The sequence below is a fragment of the Bos indicus genome, chromosome 1 (assembly GCF_029378745.1).
Source record: "Bos indicus isolate NIAB-ARS_2022 breed Sahiwal x Tharparkar chromosome 1, NIAB-ARS_B.indTharparkar_mat_pri_1.0, whole genome shotgun sequence".
Taxonomy (NCBI): Eukaryota; Metazoa; Chordata; class Mammalia; order Artiodactyla; family Bovidae; genus Bos; species Bos indicus.
In genome coordinates, this window is record NC_091760.1 from 86,950,635 (window position 1) to 86,969,617 (window position 18,983).

At 37.1% G+C, this 18,983-nt stretch overlaps 1 protein-coding gene across 1 annotated transcript in view; it reads left to right on the top strand.

Moving 5' to 3' along the window:
• The window catches only part of CCDC39 (coiled-coil domain 39 molecular ruler complex subunit), a 52,364-nt gene that overhangs the window by 19,614 nt on the left and 13,767 nt on the right, over positions 1-18,983 (top strand). The window contains exons 9-14 of the mRNA XM_019959271.2: positions 203-335; positions 3,095-3,289; positions 4,120-4,284; positions 7,608-7,745; positions 11,400-11,608; positions 15,650-15,773. Coding sequence (XP_019814830.2) covers positions 203-335; positions 3,095-3,289; positions 4,120-4,284; positions 7,608-7,745; positions 11,400-11,608; positions 15,650-15,773 — 964 coding nt within the window. The remainder of the gene's footprint in view (positions 1-202; positions 336-3,094; positions 3,290-4,119; positions 4,285-7,607; positions 7,746-11,399; positions 11,609-15,649; positions 15,774-18,983) is intronic.

The following is an 18,983-nucleotide window of genomic DNA, read 5'->3' on the forward strand; positions in this document are numbered from 1 at the left end:
AACAATTTTTCCTGAGTTTTTCAATACAAAGCCTTAGGAGCAATATTTGTATGACCTACTAAATATATGCTGGTATTAAAAGGTTTATGGCAAAAGAAGCTTCACATTATATGAAGAAATCTTAGGATAAACTGTTTTTTGTTTGTTTGCATTAAATATCTTTTAGACATGTTTTCTGCTTTTTCCTCATAATTCTCTATAGGTTAGGCAAAATTAAAAATCATAATCAGATTGTAAGAAAAAAATTAAAGGAGATAACTGAGAAAACTATGTCTGTAGAGGAGAAAGCTACCAACTTGGAAGACATGCTAAGGGAGGAAGAAAGAGGTGTGAAGGTAAAATTTAGTTTCAGTTTTAAAAAAATTACAGCAAATTTAGTAATAGTGAATAAATTAGACTCTTGAGATCAGATGAGCAGGAGCTCGTCCTGCTTTTAATAAAGCTGTGATTTCTGAGGTAATCACATTTGTAATTAGATTGTTGAGTTGTTGAACCTCTTTTTATTTTAAGCTCTTAATTCTCCATTTGCTTCACTTCCAGCATTTAACTTTGATGTCATCTCTGAAAGGTAGATCCTCTGAGATTCCATGTCCTCCCAATGCCTACTGTGTCCTTGTCCCTGTTTGCTATCCACATGTATTTTCTTAAATTGCAAATGTATCTTGAAAAATGCCCTTGTTTTACAACTGATTTCTACCTGCCTATCATTTTTTGCTTGTGATCCAATTCCCTCCCAGTGGTCTGCATTCATTACACATATTTCATCAGCATCTGCTGTCTCTTTAACCTCTCCCAGCTTGGTACCATTATTGGTAAATGGGCTTCTAAATGCTAACACCTTACTAACTTCACTGGCACCCCCTTTCTACCGAAATCTGTTCGGCACTCTGGTAGCATTAAAGCCAATTTTTGAGGAACTGGAATAGGCTAGTTTGCTATTTCCTCTTTGAAAACTCCAAATGATTTGTGTGACCTATCACCATAGGCACTGTGTAGGCACTACTTCTTGCTTTTATTCTTTTTTGTCTAATGGGGGAAAAGGAAGGGCAGCTCAAGGTGCTTGTAGAATCTCCCATTTGCAGAGGCCTGTTTCAAGTATGGTTTCATTTATATTCGGATAGAATCCAGCTTCCTTAGTGTGCTGTTGTATGTTTAAAATCCTGAGTAACAACGTCATGCAACAATCTTGATTTGAGTGGTATTTGAGTCCAAATCATACAACATTATTTAAAAAAATGTTATGACTGTTTCCCCTCAGAAAGCATGATTTTCTGTTAGTACATGAAATGGGACAGTATTGGAGCTTATTAGAAATCTTAAAGACTGTGAATTTTATATGAAATAAACCTTCTGAAGAAAGAATTAAAAACTAGTGATATTTAAAAAGAAATTAGCTGAATTAATAAATAGTAAGGTTGGCCGCATGTGTGAGCAGGGCTGTATTCTTGGGGTTTTGTTTTTTTGTTTGGGAAAAATCTCAGCCCTATATGTTTTGCTGACTTATTTACCACCAAGCACTGACTTTAAAACTCAGCCAGGCAGTCATTGAGAAGGTCCTGAACCCAGTGAAAATTTTCTATTATATGAAAAGCAATGTATTTTATAAGCTTGTATATCAGATTATTAGGTTTCTTCATTTGTGAAAATTCACATGTGCCAATCACAGACTTCTTTTGTTACATATTGAGGTTCATTGGAGACCAAAGAGAAATATGCTTACCTGTGTATAAGAGGACAGAGGGAAATTATTTCAACATTCTAAAATGAGAGCTTTCAATAGATCTTGGCAGGTGAGATCTATTTGAAGCCTAGAATACATTAATGTGACACTTTGAGGTCAAGACAGACCTGCCTCTTGAGACGGGAGAAGTGAAACTGGGGTACTGGTTTCTGTTTCCTAGTGGGCTGCATAGGTAGGGAAGTCAGCTGCAGGCAAAATGTGAGTAAGGAATAGTGCCAGTAGTGTGTTGGTGCCAGTGCTTACCAGCTCACAAAAGCTGATAGTTAAATTTTCTGGAATTTTATAAGTCAGCTGCTAAATGTAGCTACTATTAAAAATCAAATTATATAGACTCACAATTAAATAAATTATATTAAAAACAAAGTAAAAAGTACTCAGCACATGTCACTTCTAAATTAGTTTTCTACACTTTACTGTTGTCTATGCTTTTAAGGTTGGAGAAGGCAGTGGCACCCCACTCCAGTAGTCTTGCCTGGAAAATCCCATGGACAGAGGAGCCTGGTAGGCTTCAGTCCATGGGGTTGCTAAGAGTCGGACAGGACTGAGTGACTTCACTTTCAATTTTCACTTTCACGCATTGGAGAAGGAAATGGCAACCTACTCCAGTGTTCTTGCCTGGAGAATCCCAGGGACGGGGGAGCCTGTTGGTCTGCCATCTATGGGGTTGCACAGAGTCGGACACGACTGAAGCGACTCAGCAGCAGCAGCATGCTTTTAAGGTTACTTAAAATTACTAACATCTATCATATCTGTATAGTGGTGTTGTTTAATCACCAAGTTGTGTCCGACTCTTATATCTGTATAGTAGATATACTGCATAATGATCTGCAACTGCCTATCTCTTCCCAGCTTTGAATTTAGAGGAATCATGTGAGTAGCTTGAAATTGGCCTTAGTGGGAATATAAATAATTATGGAAATCAGCCTCTTCCTCCTAACCTCCCATCTATTACAAACCTGGTGGTTAAGCATTTATCTGCTCACCACTGAATAGTGCTGAAAAGAAGGTGGGAGAGTTCTTCCCTTAACATTTTCAAGACTTTAGTAAACTTTGGGAACTTATAAGCTGTATGTCTTCAATGTATTTTATATTCTAAAGAAACCAGTGAAAAATGGTCAAGTTCTAAGGCTAAGGTGACACAGGGTAAATGACATATCAAGGTATATGATACAGGAATAGTGGATGAGAGTAGACTACAAGCAATGTTGGGAATGTGTTGAAATTGTAAGAAGGGCTTTATACTCTCTAGGGCTAAAATAAGGGTTCATTGATGAGCCCCTAAATTATAATATTCATTCAGTAAAACATTTAAAGGTATTATATTACATTAATCATTGTTATTCTTATTATCAGGAAGTAGAAGTTCAGTTGAACATAGTGAAAGATGTGTTATTTAAGAAAGTTCAGGAATTACAGACTGAAACAATGAAAGAAAAAGCTCTCGTATCTGAAATTGAAGGAACCCGTTCTTCTCTAAAGCACCTCAACCATCAGTTACATAAACTGGACTTTGAAACCTTGCAGCAGCAAGAAATTATGTACGCTCAGGTAGATGTTACTCTTATGAATGTCTTCATACTGATTTGTCATAATTGTGATGGTCAAGATACCGCAGTGTCCTAAGAAAAAGATTTCTATGAACTCTTGAGGTTGGCATAGACAGATGCTACAGACTGCAGGGGGTGTGGGTTCCATCTCTGGCCAGGGAACTAAGATCCTACATGCTGCATGGTGCAGCCAAAAAAAACAACAAAAAGAATTCCTAAAACCCCTGCAAAACTGTATGTTATGCATACATCAGCCTCTCCACCCCTGTCCCTGGACCAATAGGTTAAAAGTATTTTTAAAGTTTTCCTTTTTGGTTCTCTTTATCGTATTCTGTCCCATGTTAATTGTTTAATGTCCTCCATCTCTACATCTTAATTTTTGCCTCTTATATATTCTTAATTTCTCAGAATTACAGATGCTGAAGTATAATTTTCAAAATATTTTTTAAAATTTCATCGTGTTTGAGCCTTTCATGGCTAACAATCTGTGCCTCTTTTTTGTACTCTGTAGAAAAATACCCTCCAAAATCCATGTCCATGTAAACCTAGTAGATTTACTGATGTTCTATCATGATAGTACAATAAATACCCACCTAACTGCTCTATTATATTCTAAGATTAGTGTGTGTTATTATCATATACTCTGGTTGTTGAAGAATAGTTTACTGTTTCTCCCGTTGGAGTAAGAAGGACTTCATCACTAGAGAGTTAAAGTGACTTTAGTAAATGATGACATCAGACCAAACTCATGAAAATATTTACAGTGTGTTTGCATCTAAAAAATGGTTTTAACTGTTTCTCCCTATTAACGTTCTTTAAAACCTGTAACAGGATTTTTACATTCAGCAAGTAGAACGCCGAATGTCGCGCTTAAAGGGAGACATTAATTCAGAAGAAAAACAAGCCCTTGAAGCAAAAACTGTTGAACTTCAGAAGACATTGGAAGAGAAAAAATCTGCACTTTGCCTTTTGGAAACACAGATCAAGAAGCTTCATGTAACTTAGCTAAAATACTTTTTATGCTTCAAATATCCTAATTATTAGTCATTTTATGTTAACATGTTCCTAAGACTGACTTTGGATAGGATGATTGCCAAGCTACCCACATATGTAATAAATGTATGAACTAATGCCCGTATTTCTGTGCTTACATTCTCATATGAATATGAGAAATTCATGAAATATGAAATATGAAAATAACGTTACCATTGATTATGCATTTGCTGTATGCTATGTCTATGTCTTTAGTGTTTTATTTCATTTAATCCTTATAAATGTCTTGTGAGGAAGATATTATTACCTGTTTTACAGATTAAGTAACTTGTTCATGATTTCACAGCGAGGATTTGATCCTTGGTCCATGTGACTTAAAAATAGTCTTAAATGGTACATGATTTAAAAAATTGATAAGTTCTAGTTTCTATTATGTGTCTCCCATAATAACTTGATTGCTTTTTATCACTGAAGTGGCATCTAAAAGAAGCTGCTCTTTTATGGGTCTTCTTTTGTTATTCAAATATTTACTTAGTTATATATTTCATATGACTCTATTTTGTTAATAAGGTTAAAAATGTTCTTCATCCTTAGGTACTTTAATATGTTTATGGTAATATAAAACCTGTGTTACGGGAACCTATGTAATATAGAACCTATGCTAATGTTTAACTGGCAAGAGTGAAGGCCTGAAAGCATGGATCTGAATGGGGGGAGAACTCCAATTTTAAATGTTGAACAGCTGGAAAGGCTAGTGATGAATGTCCTCTAGTGGTTAAATGAAAAATTGCCCTGAATTCCTTAAGGGCTACAAAGGTGAAAGGGAGCTATTACTTTTTTAAATTAGGAAAGAAAAAAAAAATTCAACATGACAAAATATTGGTTTCGAGTGGTTTATAGCCTGATTAAATTTTTAAAAGACTATTTCCTTGGTTTAATAATAGGAGCACATGTTTTGGAATCAGAACTGGTTTTGAATGTCAAGGTTATACCTAACTACCTGGGTTGGGAAGATCCCCTGGAGGAAGCCATGGCAGCCCACTCCAGTATTCTTACCTGGAGAATCCCATGGACAGAGGAGCCTGGAAGGCTGCAGTCCTTAGGGTTACATAGAGTTGGACAGAACTGAAGTGACTTAGCACAGCACAGTACTGCTTTTTTAACTTTTCTGAGTCTTAGTTTACTCATTTTTAAATGGAAAAAAAATTTGATATTATTTTAGGACATTTGGGAGAATTAGAAGCAATGTGTATCTTAACAGTGCATTTAGTCTGTTCTCAATAAATGGTATTGTTTTAATTACATAGAATATGAGAATATTGGTGCTATAGAATGATAGGAGGATGACTTTCATATTTGGATGTGTTTTTTGATGCTAACTCAATTGTGTCTGTTTTGCTGTGTGAGAGTGGTTCTAATGCTCCCCATTTTAACTACCGTGGGGCTTTGTCCATGATGCAGTAGGTTAGTACTTATGCCTATCCCAACTCTGGTTTTGACAGAGAAGTAAATAAATTAATAGACATACAAGTGAATTTTTAAAGATATTAAAGCTAGTTAACTTTCTAATGAAGGTTTTATCTTCTCGATAGTAGTGTTAGATTGTAAAGTCATTCTATATTCTCTTTCCCATGCCACTCCATCTCTTATTTTGAATAACAAACAAATTTCCTCTAGTTGAAAATTACCTTAAATTAATATTTTAATTCTAAAAGTTAATTTTTTGAAGTCATATATTTATGTGAAAAAAAAATCTTACTGTCTTGTTTCAATCTTAGGTTCTGATTGTTCAGAGAAATACAGGCAGTGAGAAAGGTAGGGGAGGGAGGAAGCAAGGGAGAGAGGAAGCGAGAGGGGAAAGGGAGAGAGATCTTGGCACTAGAAACTTTTTGCTTTAGGTCCCCTAAGAGGGACTAAGGAGGACAAAGAGAGCAAACCTCATTCTAGTTCTGGGTGGGAAGTGAAGTGAAGTCGCTCAGTCGTGTCCGACTCTTTGCGACCCCATGGACTGTAGCCTACCAGGCTCCTCTGTCCATGGGATTTTCCAGGCAATAGTACTGGAGTGGATTGCCATTTCCTTCTCCAGGGGGTCTTCCCAACCCAGGGATTGAACCCAGGTCTCCCGCATTGTAGACAGACGCTTTACCATCTGACCAGGGAGGGAGGATGCAAACTTGTATAAAGCTGGAAGACTGATGAGTATGTATGACCCATTCATTCAGTCGATGGAATTAGATCTTATCTAGCATTTTTCTCTTCAGCAATATGTGATTATATACATAATAATCATAACTACATTTCTCTGTGTCAAACATTGTTGCACATATTACAGTAACTTCTTTAACCCTCCACAACAGCCGTGGTAGGTAGGTGTTGTTATCATCTCCATTTTAGAAATGAGAAAACTAAGGAAGAATAGATTGCCCACTGGCGTTGGATGGCTGATAAGTAATTGCTGCTGCTGCTAAGTCGCTTCAGTCGTGTCTGACTCTGTGTGACCCCATAGACGGCAGCCCACCAGGCTCCCCCATCCCTGGGGTTCTCCAGGCAAGAACACTGGAGTGGGTTGCCATTTCCTTCTCCAATGCATGAAAGTGAAAAGTGAAAGTGAAGTAGCTCAGTTGTGCCCGACTCTTAGTGACCTCATGGACTGCAGCCCACCAGGCTCCTCCATCCATGGGGTTTTCCAGGCAAGAGTACTGGAGTGGGGTGCCATTGCCTTCTCCAATGCATGAAAGTGAAAAGTGAAAGTGAAGTCACTCAGTCATGTCCGACTCTTAGTGACCCCATGGACTGCAGCCTACCAGACTCCTTCATCCATGGGATTTTCCAGGGAAGAGTACTGGAGTGGGGTGCCATTGCCTTCTCCGGATAAGTAATTAAGACCGTCTAATTCCAGAGCTTGTAGTTAACCAAAACCCTTTGCTTTCTCAGACTGTTAACATTTTTACCTTCTGGGGCTTGGGTTGAATCAAATGATGAAATCCAGAAGGTGAACCCTATATTTAAACAAAACTTGAACTCTGCCCTCCCATGTCTTCCCATAAATGGCAATCACTTAATAATTCAGTTTGAATGGTAATCATACATGATATTTCCTAGAATTACTAAAATCAAACTGAACCCAAACATCAACAAATAATAAAAATGAAAGTGTTTATATGTGAATATCCATGTACATCTTATTAGAGATGTCAGAGTATGAAGGGGTGAGATTTAAAAATCTGATTATTATAAATATTTAATGGAGCATATAATTCAATGTGTCATGCATGTAATATTGTTATTTAAAATATGTATTTATGTACCTTTTTTCCTCTTTACAGAATGATCTTTACTTTACCAAGAAGTCAAATAGTAAATATCGTGATGAAAAACAGTCCCTCATGACCAAAATAAATGAACTAACCCTCTTCAATGACAGATCAGAGAAAGAACTTACTAAAGCCAAAGCTTTAAAACAGGTGCAATAAAGTCATGTTTATATATAATATTAAAATCCAATACTTTCATGCTAATTGTAGAAAAAATTTTAAATATACCAAATTATAAAGGAAAAAAAGTTACTATAATCACTGTACAGATAATAAGCAGTGTTATAGTATATTATCGTCTTTCAGTCTTTTAAAGAAAATGGATTTATATATTGTATTCAAAAAATTTAAAATATATGATACATGTTTTCTAAACATTAAGTATCTTTAAAGACTTCCTACACCCCATTGCATGAAGTTCCTATAATTTATTTTACCATCTATTTTTGGATATATATATTTTCAGTGTTTGGCTATTATAGATAGTACTCTCATGTACTGTGCACGTATTTCATTGTACAGTTGTTCATATAGTTCCTTAGGATAAATTTCTAGCTGTATAATTATGGTTCAAAAGAATGTATATTTCTAGTATCTTGAAACTATTTTCAAACCATTTGCCTTCTAGAAGGTTCAATTAATACTTCCACCAGCAATGTATAAGCATTCTATTTTATTCACCACCACCAGGGCTGGATAATATACTGTATAAAATTCCTGTTAGTTTGATGGGCAAACATAGTGTTTCATTGTTTTTAGTCTGCATTTTAAAGTTGTGAGTGAAGTGAAGTTGCTCAGTCGTGTCCAACTCTCTGCAACCCCACGGACTATAGCCTATCAGGCTCCTCCATCCATGAAATTTTCCAGGCAAGAGTACTGGAGTGGGTTGCCATTTCCTTCTCCAGGGGATCTTTCCGACCCAGGGATTGAACCCGGGTCTCCCACATTGCAGGCAGACACTTTACCATCTGAGCCACCAGAGAATCCTGCATTTTAAAGTTAGTGAACATTTTAAAACATTTTAAGCATAAAATTTAAAATATTTATGTTTCATTGGAAATGTTTAAGCATTTTTTCTGCTATGTTATTTTCTATAATTTTTCTTTTGGATTTCTAGTTCATTTTCTTGCATATATTTCCATTAGGTGGTTTATGTTTTTAAAATACTTGGGAAAAGATCTTCGTATATTAACTCATAAGTATTTGTCCCATTGTCTTTAAACTTCTCTTCAGTTTTTTTCCATAAAACTTTTTTTAAACATCATATGTTTAAGTGTTTTTCCCTATATAATTTTTATGCTTAGAAACTTTTTAGTCACACTAAAAATATTTACTATTTCTAGTGGCTGCATTTGGTTTCATCTCTTACATTAAGTTCTTTCATTCATCTGATATTTATTTCTGGTACATATGAGATATGGGGGTTTAATCTTTGCTCTAAATAACAAGCTTTGTCTTGCAATAGTAAAATCTTATATTCTGGAGTATTTTTTCTGGGCTTTCTCTTCTGAAAATTGATCTATTAAGTGTGATCTTGTGTCAGTACTCTGTTGTTGTTCAGTCACTAAGCCATGTCTGACTCTTTGCAACCCCATGGACTACGTACGGCAAGCCAGGCTTCCTCGTATATCATCAACTTCTGGAGCTTGCTCAAACTCATGTCCATTGGTTGGTGATGCTATCTGACTGTCTCATCCTCTGTCATCCTCTTCTTCTCCTGCCTTCAATCTTTCCCAGCATCAAAGTCTTTTCCAATAAGTTGGCTCTTTGCATCAAGTGGCAAAAGTGTTAGAGCTTCAGCTTCAGCATGAGTCCTACCAATGAATATTCAGGGTTGATTTCCTTTAGAATTGACTGGTTTGATCTCCTTGCAGTCCAAGGGACTCTCAAGAGTCTTCTCCAACACCACAGTTTGAAAGCATCAACTCTTCAGCTCTCAACCTTCTTTAATGGTCCAACTCTCATATCCATAATGACTACTGGAAAAACCACTTTTAACCATACGGACCTTTGTTGGCAAAGTGGTGTTTCTGCTTTTATAACACACTGTCTAGGTTTGTCATTGTTGTTGTTTAGTTACTAAGTCATGTCTGACTCTGTGACTCCATGGACTATAGCCCACTAGGCTCCTCTGTCTGTGGGATTTCCCAGGCATGAACTGGAGCAGGTTGCCATTTTCTTCTCCAGGGGATCTTCTCAACCCAGAGATTGAATTTACATCTTTTGTACTGGCAGGCGGATTCTTTACCACTGAGTCACCAGGTAAGGTTTGTAACAGCTTTCCTTTTAATTTCATGGCTGCAGTCACTGTCTGCAGTGATTTTGGAGCCTAAGAAAATCTGATCCGTCACTGCTTCCGTTTTTTCCACCTCTATTTGCCATGAGGTGATGGGACTGGATGCCATAATCTTACTTTTTTGAATGTTGATTTTCAAGCCAGCTTTTTCACTCTGCTCTTTCACATCATCAAGAGGCTCTTCAGTTCCTCTTCACTTTCTGCCATTAGAGTGGTATCAGCTGTATATATCAGGTTGTTGATATTTCTCCCAGCAATCTTGATTCCAGCTTGTGATTCATCCAGCCCAGCATTTCACATGATGTACTCTGCATATAAGTTAAATAAGCAGGGTGACAATATACAGCCTTGTCATTCTCCTTTTCCAATTTTGAATCAGTCAGTTCCATGTCTGGTTCTAACTGTTGCTTCTTGACCTGCATACCAGGTTTCTCAGAGGCAGGTAAGGTGGTCTGGTACTCTGATCTCTTTAAGAATTTTCCACAGTTTGTTTTGAACCACGCAGTAAGCTTTAGCGTAGTTAATGTATCAGATTTTTCTTTTTTTTGGGAACTCCTTTTCTTTCTCCATGGTTCAAGACATATTGGCAATTTGATCTCTGGTTCCTCTGCCTCTTTGAAACCCAGCTTGCACACCTAGATGTTCTTGGTTTACATACTATTAATGCCTAGCTTGAGGGATTTTGAGCATAACTTTGATAGCATGTGAAATGAGTACAACTGTATGGTAGTTTAAACATTCTTTGGCGTTGTCCTTCTTTGGGATTCCAATGAAAACTGACTTTTCCAGTCCTGTGGTCACTTCTAAGTTTTCCAAATTTGCTGGTGTATTGAGTGCAGTACTTTAAAAGTCTTAATCTTTTAGGATTTGAAATAGCTCAGCTGGAATTCAATCACCTCCACTAGCTTTGTTTGTAGTACTGCTTCCTAAGGCCCACTTCACACTTCAGGATGTCCAAGTCTAGGTGAGTGACCACAACCTTGTGGTTATTCAGGTCATTATGATCTTTTTTTGTACAGTTCTTTGTATTCCTGCCACCTCTTCTTAATCTCTTCTGCTTCTGTACTCTATTCTACTCATGACTCTCCTTCAGTATTCTACTTATGATTGAACTATTTTAAAATAAAAATGTATTTATACTTTATCTTGTAGAATTAGTTTAAAATATAAAAATTCTTATCCATAGGGCATCATATATTTTCTGGATATTGTAACTTTCAATTTTAGGAATAACTTCATTTTGTTTTTTTTATTAATAGTAAAACTTGAATTTACAATTACATTATAATAAAAGTTGGAATAGTTATAAACCCTTCTCTTAAAAGGAAAAAGCAGAGTTATGACTCAGAGCAATCTAAACTTAACCCTAATTAATATCTTGGAAAATAGTCAAATTAGAAAAAATTCTATTTTCAAGTTTGGCTTTAGTAGCAATAACAAAGAAACGTATTTTGGATTGGTTATACAAATAATTGTTTCAATATTTGATGATTTTGTTATGTTGATAGGATTTGATGATAGAAGACAATCTTTTAAAACTTGAGGTTAAGCGTACTCGAGAACTGCTTCACAGTAAGGCAGAAGAAGTTCTTTCTCTGGAAAAAAGAAAACAACAGTTACACACAGCTATGGAAGAACGGACCGAAGAAATTAAGGTTCACAAAACAATGCTTGCATCACAAATAAGATATGTTGATCAAGAACGGCAAAATATAAGGTAATAATTAGAATTTTAAAATACTGCTAATGAATTTTGAAAACATGAGTAGTGTTAGAAGAACTGACTGCTCCCTCCACCACCTTGGATATCCATCTTTTTATTTGTTTGAAAAGGCTATTAATATAATGTGTGTGTGTATGCTCAGTCATGTCTGACTCTTTGCGACCCCATAGACTGTAGCCTGCCAAGCTCCTCTGTCCATGGAATTCTCCAGGCAAGAATACTGGAGTGGGTAGCCATTTCCTTCTCCAAGGGATCTTCTCGACCAAGGGATTGAACCTGGGTCTCCAGCATTGCAGGCATAATCTTTACTGTTTGAACCACCAGGGAAGATTAATATAATACATAGGCCACATTTTAGTAGCAAATCTATGCTTCTCTCTCTCTCTCTCTCTATTTCCTTAGGCTAACTCCTTGTTCTGCAGATTTATCATTTTACATTAAGATCACCAATTCCCTTGGAATTGATTTTTATGTATAGTTCGTGGTAAGGGTTCAATAACATGTTTTCCCTTATGGATCTGCCTGCTATGCAGGAGATGCAGGAGATGTGGGTTCAGGATCCTGCAGGGGGACCCAAGATACCCCCTGGGTTGGGAGGATCCCCTAGAAAAGAGCATGGCAACCCACTCCAGTATTCTTTCCAGGAAAATCCCATGGACAGAGAAGCCTATTGGGCTATGGCTATGGGGTCGCACAGAGTCGATCATGACTGAAGCAACTGAGTCTGCACGCATGCTCAAGGGTCCAGTAACATGCTTTCCCTTATGGATACCCAATAGCTGCATTTATTGAAGCAATTTTCCCCTAGAGATTTCACCTATCTTGTATAAGATTTATTTCTGGATTACATGCTACTTTTTAAGTGTTACTGTCAATGTTATCTCTTTTTAAAGCATTTCATATTTGATTTGTTGCTGGTATGTAGAAATGCAGTTGGTTTCATTAAGTATTCATCAACCTTGCTTAAACTTTTATTAATTCTAACAGTTGATCTGTAGATTCTACCTTCCAGGTATTTAATTGATATCATTTGCAAACAACAGTTTTGTGTCTTCCTTTTCAACCTCTATAACTTTTCTTGTTCTTGCTTTATCGTCCTTGCTATTTAACCTCCAGTTCAATGACAAATAGTAGTGGTGATTGCAGGTACCCTTGTCTTGCAGGTGCTTGATCTCAAAGGGAAAGTGTTCATTGTTTTATCATTAAGTATCAAGTTTACTATAGTGTTTTTTGAGGTTCTTTTTACAATATTAAGAGAGATCCCATCTATTTTCATTCTTTGCTAAGAGGTTGTTTTAGTTTTTTTAATCAGAAATGAATGTTGACTTTTATTATGTGATTTTTTTTCAGTCATTGATATGATATAGCTTATTCAATGTTAGTATAATTGAAAACTGTATATTGATCGCTTTTTCAAAGTTAAACTAACTTACCTTCTTGTAGTAAATGTAACTGTCACATATTATATTTTGTATGTATCTAGATTTTGTTTGCTAATATTTTTATATAATTTTTACATTCTATGCTTATAGTTCGTTTCTCTCCTGTCCTTGTCAAATTATCAGGTTATTAAGGTTACATCTACTTTTATAAAATGATTTTTGTGTTTCTTTTTTTCCTATACTCTAGGTAAGTTTGTAAAAGAGCAGAATTACATCTTGAATTTTCGAACACGTCACTGGTAAAGCCTTTGGACATCTGGAGTTTTTTGAGGAAGATTTAGTTCAGTTGAACTGTTGGTTCAGTTTATTTATTGGTTATGGAACAGTGTGGATCTTGTATTTTTTCTTGCATCTGTTCTAGTAAATTTCTTTTCTCTAGAAAAAATTTTCTACAGACTTCTTTCATGAAAGTGGCTCTTATTTCTGCGTAATCTTCTGTATCTCCTTTTTTTCCTCCTCTCAATCATATCACATTTGTTTTCTATTTTTTCATTCATAAAGAAACTTATCTTTCTTGTTTCCAGAGCTGTGGTCGGTAGGTTTTTTTTCCTTTTAATATTTTCTGTTTTAGGAAGGAGACATGTTTGTGCTTGGTCCACCATCTTAAGCTGAAAGGCCAACAAGGCTTGTCTTTTACAATCACATAAAGGATGAGTAAATATTTTCTGATGAAATAATATTAATACTTAAAAATAAGCAAAGCTATAACTTCTGATACTTACTATATTTTACCATCAACTTTCTTTAGGAGTAGGAACCTAGTATGTTGAAGATTTCTTTTCACTATGGTTAGAAGGCTTATTTTCATGAAGCTGTAAGCAGGCAAATGAGTCTCCATGTTGCTGTACATATATTAGCATTATTAGTATTATTACAAAATAAGTTAAAAATGATTTAAAAATATAAATTTACTGGAATAAAAGGAAGAAAGTAACCAGCAATTTTAAGGCTGTAAATCTCAGGAGATAATTCTCCAAAAGTTTCTCATATTTCTGCATACCTTAGGAGGAGAGGCAATAGCTATCCTGTTCTGGACCATATTTTAAAAAATTTTTGGTGAAAAACACCTAAAATTTATCTTAACCATTTAAAAATGTATAGTTAGTAGTAGTAATATTTTCACATTTTTGAGCAACAGATCTCTAGAACTTTTTCATCTTGTAAAACTGAAATTCTATACCCATTAAATATTAGCTTTGCATTTTCCCCTTCCCCTCGCCCTTGATAGCCACTATTTTTTCTGCCTGTATGAATTTGACTACACTAGATGCCTCACATAAGTGGATCATGTAGTATTGATATTTGTGTTTTTTGACTGGTTTATTGTATTTAGCATAATGTCTGCAAGACTCACCCAGGTAGCATGTGATAGATTTTCTCTCTAAGGCTGAATAATACTTCATTGTATGTATGTATCACATTTTATCCATTCATTGGCCTATGGACATTTGGCTTGCTTCCACTTCTTGGCTATTGTGAACTATTGTGAATAATATATGAACATCGATGTGCGGACATGTCTTTGAAAACCATTTTCAGTTCTTTAGGATATATACCAGGAGTAGGATGACTGGATCATATGGCTATTTTATTTTTAACTTTTTGAGGAACTGCCATATTTTTCATAGTGGTTGCATCATTTTACTGTCCCACCAAGAGTTCTTAAAGGTTCAGTTTCTCTACACCCTCACCAATACTTTATTATTTTTTGTCTTTGATAGTAGCCATTCTCGCTGGTGTGAAATGACATCTTATTGTGGTTTTGATTTGCATAGGACTATCTTTTAAAGGATATTTGGATAGTGAATAGCCTTGGGGCTAGAGATAGTATCTCCCTCCGGAGCAAAGGTTAGGTATGTTTGCTTATTTCCCATTATGAAATATTTGGATTAGCTAAGCTTGAGTTCTTCAGTTGTGACATAAACCTACTGTATGTGCAGCATCCACTTGATCCCCTCCTCACTTGCATGTGACTTCAAGAGCAAGGGGAACCAATGCAAATAGGCAGCTCATGCTACTTGGTATGCCAATGAGTGGTAAAGTCCTTTTTCTGTGACCCAGATATCTTGTGTTTTCTGCCAGCATCCATGAAAGTGGCAGACTAACTTGCTAGCTTTTAAGTAGGGTGAAATCTGAGACCTTTCACAGTTCAGTTCAGTTCAGTTGCTCAATCACGTCCAATTCTTTGCCACTCCATTGACTGCAGCACGACAGGCTTCCCTGTCCATCACCAACTCCCGGGGCCTACTCAAACTCATATACAAGGAGTCAGTGATGCCAGCCAGCCATCTCATCCTCTGTCGTCCCCTTCTCTCACCTTCAATCTTTCCCAGCATCAGGGTCTTCTCCAATGAGTTGGTTCTTCACATCAGGTGGCCAAAGTATTGGAGTTTCAGCTTTAGCATCAGTCCTTCCAATGAATATTCAGGACTGATTTCCTGTTTTCAAACTGAAATGTAAAACTTCAAAGTGAGAACCTATTTAAACTGTTTCAGTAGTAACACAAATACAGATGTCTTCTCTAAGAACAGTATAGTCCTTTAAAAAAGTATATTGTTTGTTTTTCAGTGTTTAATTTTTCTTTTCATGTTAGTGCTGAGTTTCATGAGCGGCTAAGTAAAATTGATAAGCTGAAGAATAGATATGAAATTCTTACTGTTGTTATGCTGCCTCCTGAAGGAGAAGAGGAGAAAACGCAGGCCTACTATGTAATAAAGGTAAGCTTAATGGATTTATGGGCTTCCCTGGTGGCTCTGATGGTGAATTATCCATCTGCAATGCAGGAGACCAGGCTTTGATCCCTGGGTTGGGAAGATCCTCTGGAGAAGAGAATGGCTATCCACTCCAGTATTCTTGCCTAGAGAATTCCACAGATAGAGAAGCCTGGTGGGCTATAGTCCATGGAGTCTCAAAGAGTTGGATATGACTGAGTGACTTACCCTTCCACTTCTAATGGATTTACAGTTGTGGTAAAATGAAGTATCCATTCAGTTCAGTTTAGTTCAGTCACTCAGTCGTGTCTGATGCTGCGACCTCATGAACCACAGCACACCAGGCCTCCCTGTCCATCACCAACTCCTGGAGTTCACCCAAACTCATGTCCATTGAGTCGGTGATGCCATCCAACCATCTCATCCTCTGTCATCCCCTTCTCCTCCCACCTTCAATCTTTCCCAGATCAGGGTCTTTTCAAATGAGTCAGCTCATCGCATCAGGTGGCCAAAGTACTGGAGTTTCAGCTTCAACATCAGTTCTTCCAATGAACACCCAAGACCGATCTCCTTTAGGATGGACTGGTTGGATCTCCTTGCAGTCCAAGAGACTCTTAAGAGTCTTCTCAAACACCACAGTTTAAAAACATCAAATCTTCGGCGCTTAGCTTTCTTTACAGTCCAAGTCTCACATCCATACATGACTACTGGGAAAACCATAGCCTTGACTAGACAGACCTTTGTTGACAAAGTAATGTCTCTGCTTTTTAATATGGTGTCTATGTTGGTCATAACTTTCCTTCCGAGGAGTAAGTGTCTTTTAATTTCATGGCTGCAGTCACCATCTGCAGTGATTTCGGAGCCCAGAAAAATAAAGTTGGCCACTGTCTCCACTGTTTCCCCATCTATTTGCCATGAAGTAATGGGACCAGATGCCATGATCTTTGTTTTCTAAATGTTGAGCTTTAAACCAGCTTTTTCAGTCTCTTCTTTCACTTTCATCAAGAGGCTCTTTAGTTCTTCACTTTCTGCCATAAGGGTGGTGTCATCTGCATATCTGAGGTTATTGATATTTCTCCCAGCAATCTTGACTCCAGCCTGTGCTTCTTCCAGCCCAGCGTTTCTCATGATGTACTCTGCATATAAGTTAAATAGGCAGGGTAACAGTATACAGCCTTGACGTGTTCCTTTTCCTATTTGGAACCAGTCTGTTGTTCCTTGTCCAGTTCTAACTGTTGCTTCCTGACCTGCATACAGGTTTCTCAAGAGGCAGGTCAGGTGGTCTGGTATTCCCATCTCTTTCAGAATTTTCCACAGTTTATTGTGATCCAAAGAGTCAAAGGCTTTGGCATAGTCAATAAAGCAGAAATAGATGTTTTTCTGGAACTCTCTTGCTTTTTCCATGATCCATTGGATGTTGGCAATTTGATCTCTGGTTTCTCTGCCTTTTCTAAACCAGCTTGAACATCTGGAAGTTCATGGTTCACATATTGCTGAAGCCTGGCTTGGAGAATTTTGAGCATTACTTTACTAGCATGTGAGATGACTGCAATTATGTGGTAGTTTGAGCATTCTTTGGCATTGCCTTTCTTTGGGATTGGAATGAATCCCAAGCTCTTGTTAACAACCAAATGGTATTTTTTTTTTTTTTTTTTGCTATGGAATTTCAAATATCATAGCTGTCCAGTAGCTATTGCACATAATTAGGGTCATAGAACATGAGTTGCTAGATGGAGGTACTGAAGGACTATTAGTTTTATACACATGAGGTCAAAGAAAAGCCTACACCATTCAGACACAGGTTTTTTTTTTTTTTTTTTTTGGCTATCATTTGTGTCACATTCAGTTCAGTTCACTTCAGTTTAGTCGCTCAGTCGTGTCCGTCTCTTTGCAACCCCATGGACTGCAGCCTGCCAGGCTTCCCTGTCCATCAATTCCCGGAGTTTACTCAAACTCATGTCCATTGAGTCGGTGATATATGCAACCATCTTATCCTCTGTTGTCCTCTTCTCTTGCCTTCAATCTTTCCCAGCATCAGGGTCTTTTCTAGTGAGTCGGTTCTTCACACCTGTGTCATGTTGTGTTCCCTCATTTATTCAAAGTTCATAAACTCTTACTCTAAAACCTACTGTCACTCTCAGTATCACGTGCTTATGACAACCCATTCACTTTGGGCTCAAAGCTTTACTTCACTGTATCCACTCATATGACCACAACCTAGACTTTGTCTCCTGGAGCTCCACCACCTCTGAATCTTACACTCCTGTTTACCATTGCTGTCCTGGTATGGCAGATATCCAGAGAGGAAGGAGGCTGTTCCTTTGCCTTCATATTAGGAGACAAACACATCAGATAAATTTACTATTTTTTTTTCCTGATGTTTTGAGAGTTGACTACCATCTTGTGGTTGACTTCTACTTACTCTTCTAAGTTTCCCTCTGTACCCCTTCTTTTAGGCTGCCCTGAACACATATGTCTGCCACTTTGCCTCAGGAAATTCCATCCAACCTATATGAGAAATGAGTCCCAGCTCTCAAATGCTTCTTATCTCATCAGTCTTTAGTACCTCAGGCTTCTGTCCACTATTAACAGTAGTTTCCTCCTCTCAGGTTTTGAAGGTTCCCAAGGGGTGAATTGGAGGCTCTATTCTGTTAATTCTTGGGAAGTAGATAGATGCTGCAATTGCAGTGAAGTTTCTCTCCCAACAAGGGCTCTGATGAAGCATTGGTGTTAGAGTGCTTTTGTCCGAGTCTTAATTCTATCACTGATTAGGTAGGTGACCTTGAATAAGTTACTTAACCATTTGGGGCCTCAGTGTCCTCACTTGCAAAATTAGGATACTGTTACATTTGTTGTAAGAAGTAAATGAGAAAATATATGTAAAGCCCTTAAAGCAGTGCATGGAACAAAATGTGCTCTCAATGAATGTTAGCTGAAATTATTGTTATTGCTGTTATGATGATGATGTTGATGGGAAGTATCCACTTTTTAGGAAAAAACAGGCAGGTCATATGAGGAGGAGTATTCCTTTGTGCCAATGTAACTAATATATGACATTAATCAAGGCTGTCAGTTGTTCTCAATTTCCTGATGCCACATTCCACTTTCCATCTTCTCCAGGGTTCATAGCTTGCTACACAGTTATTTACATGTTTTGTTTATAGAACATTTAAATGTTTTACTCACTATTCCTCATGTGTGCCAGATGTATAAAAC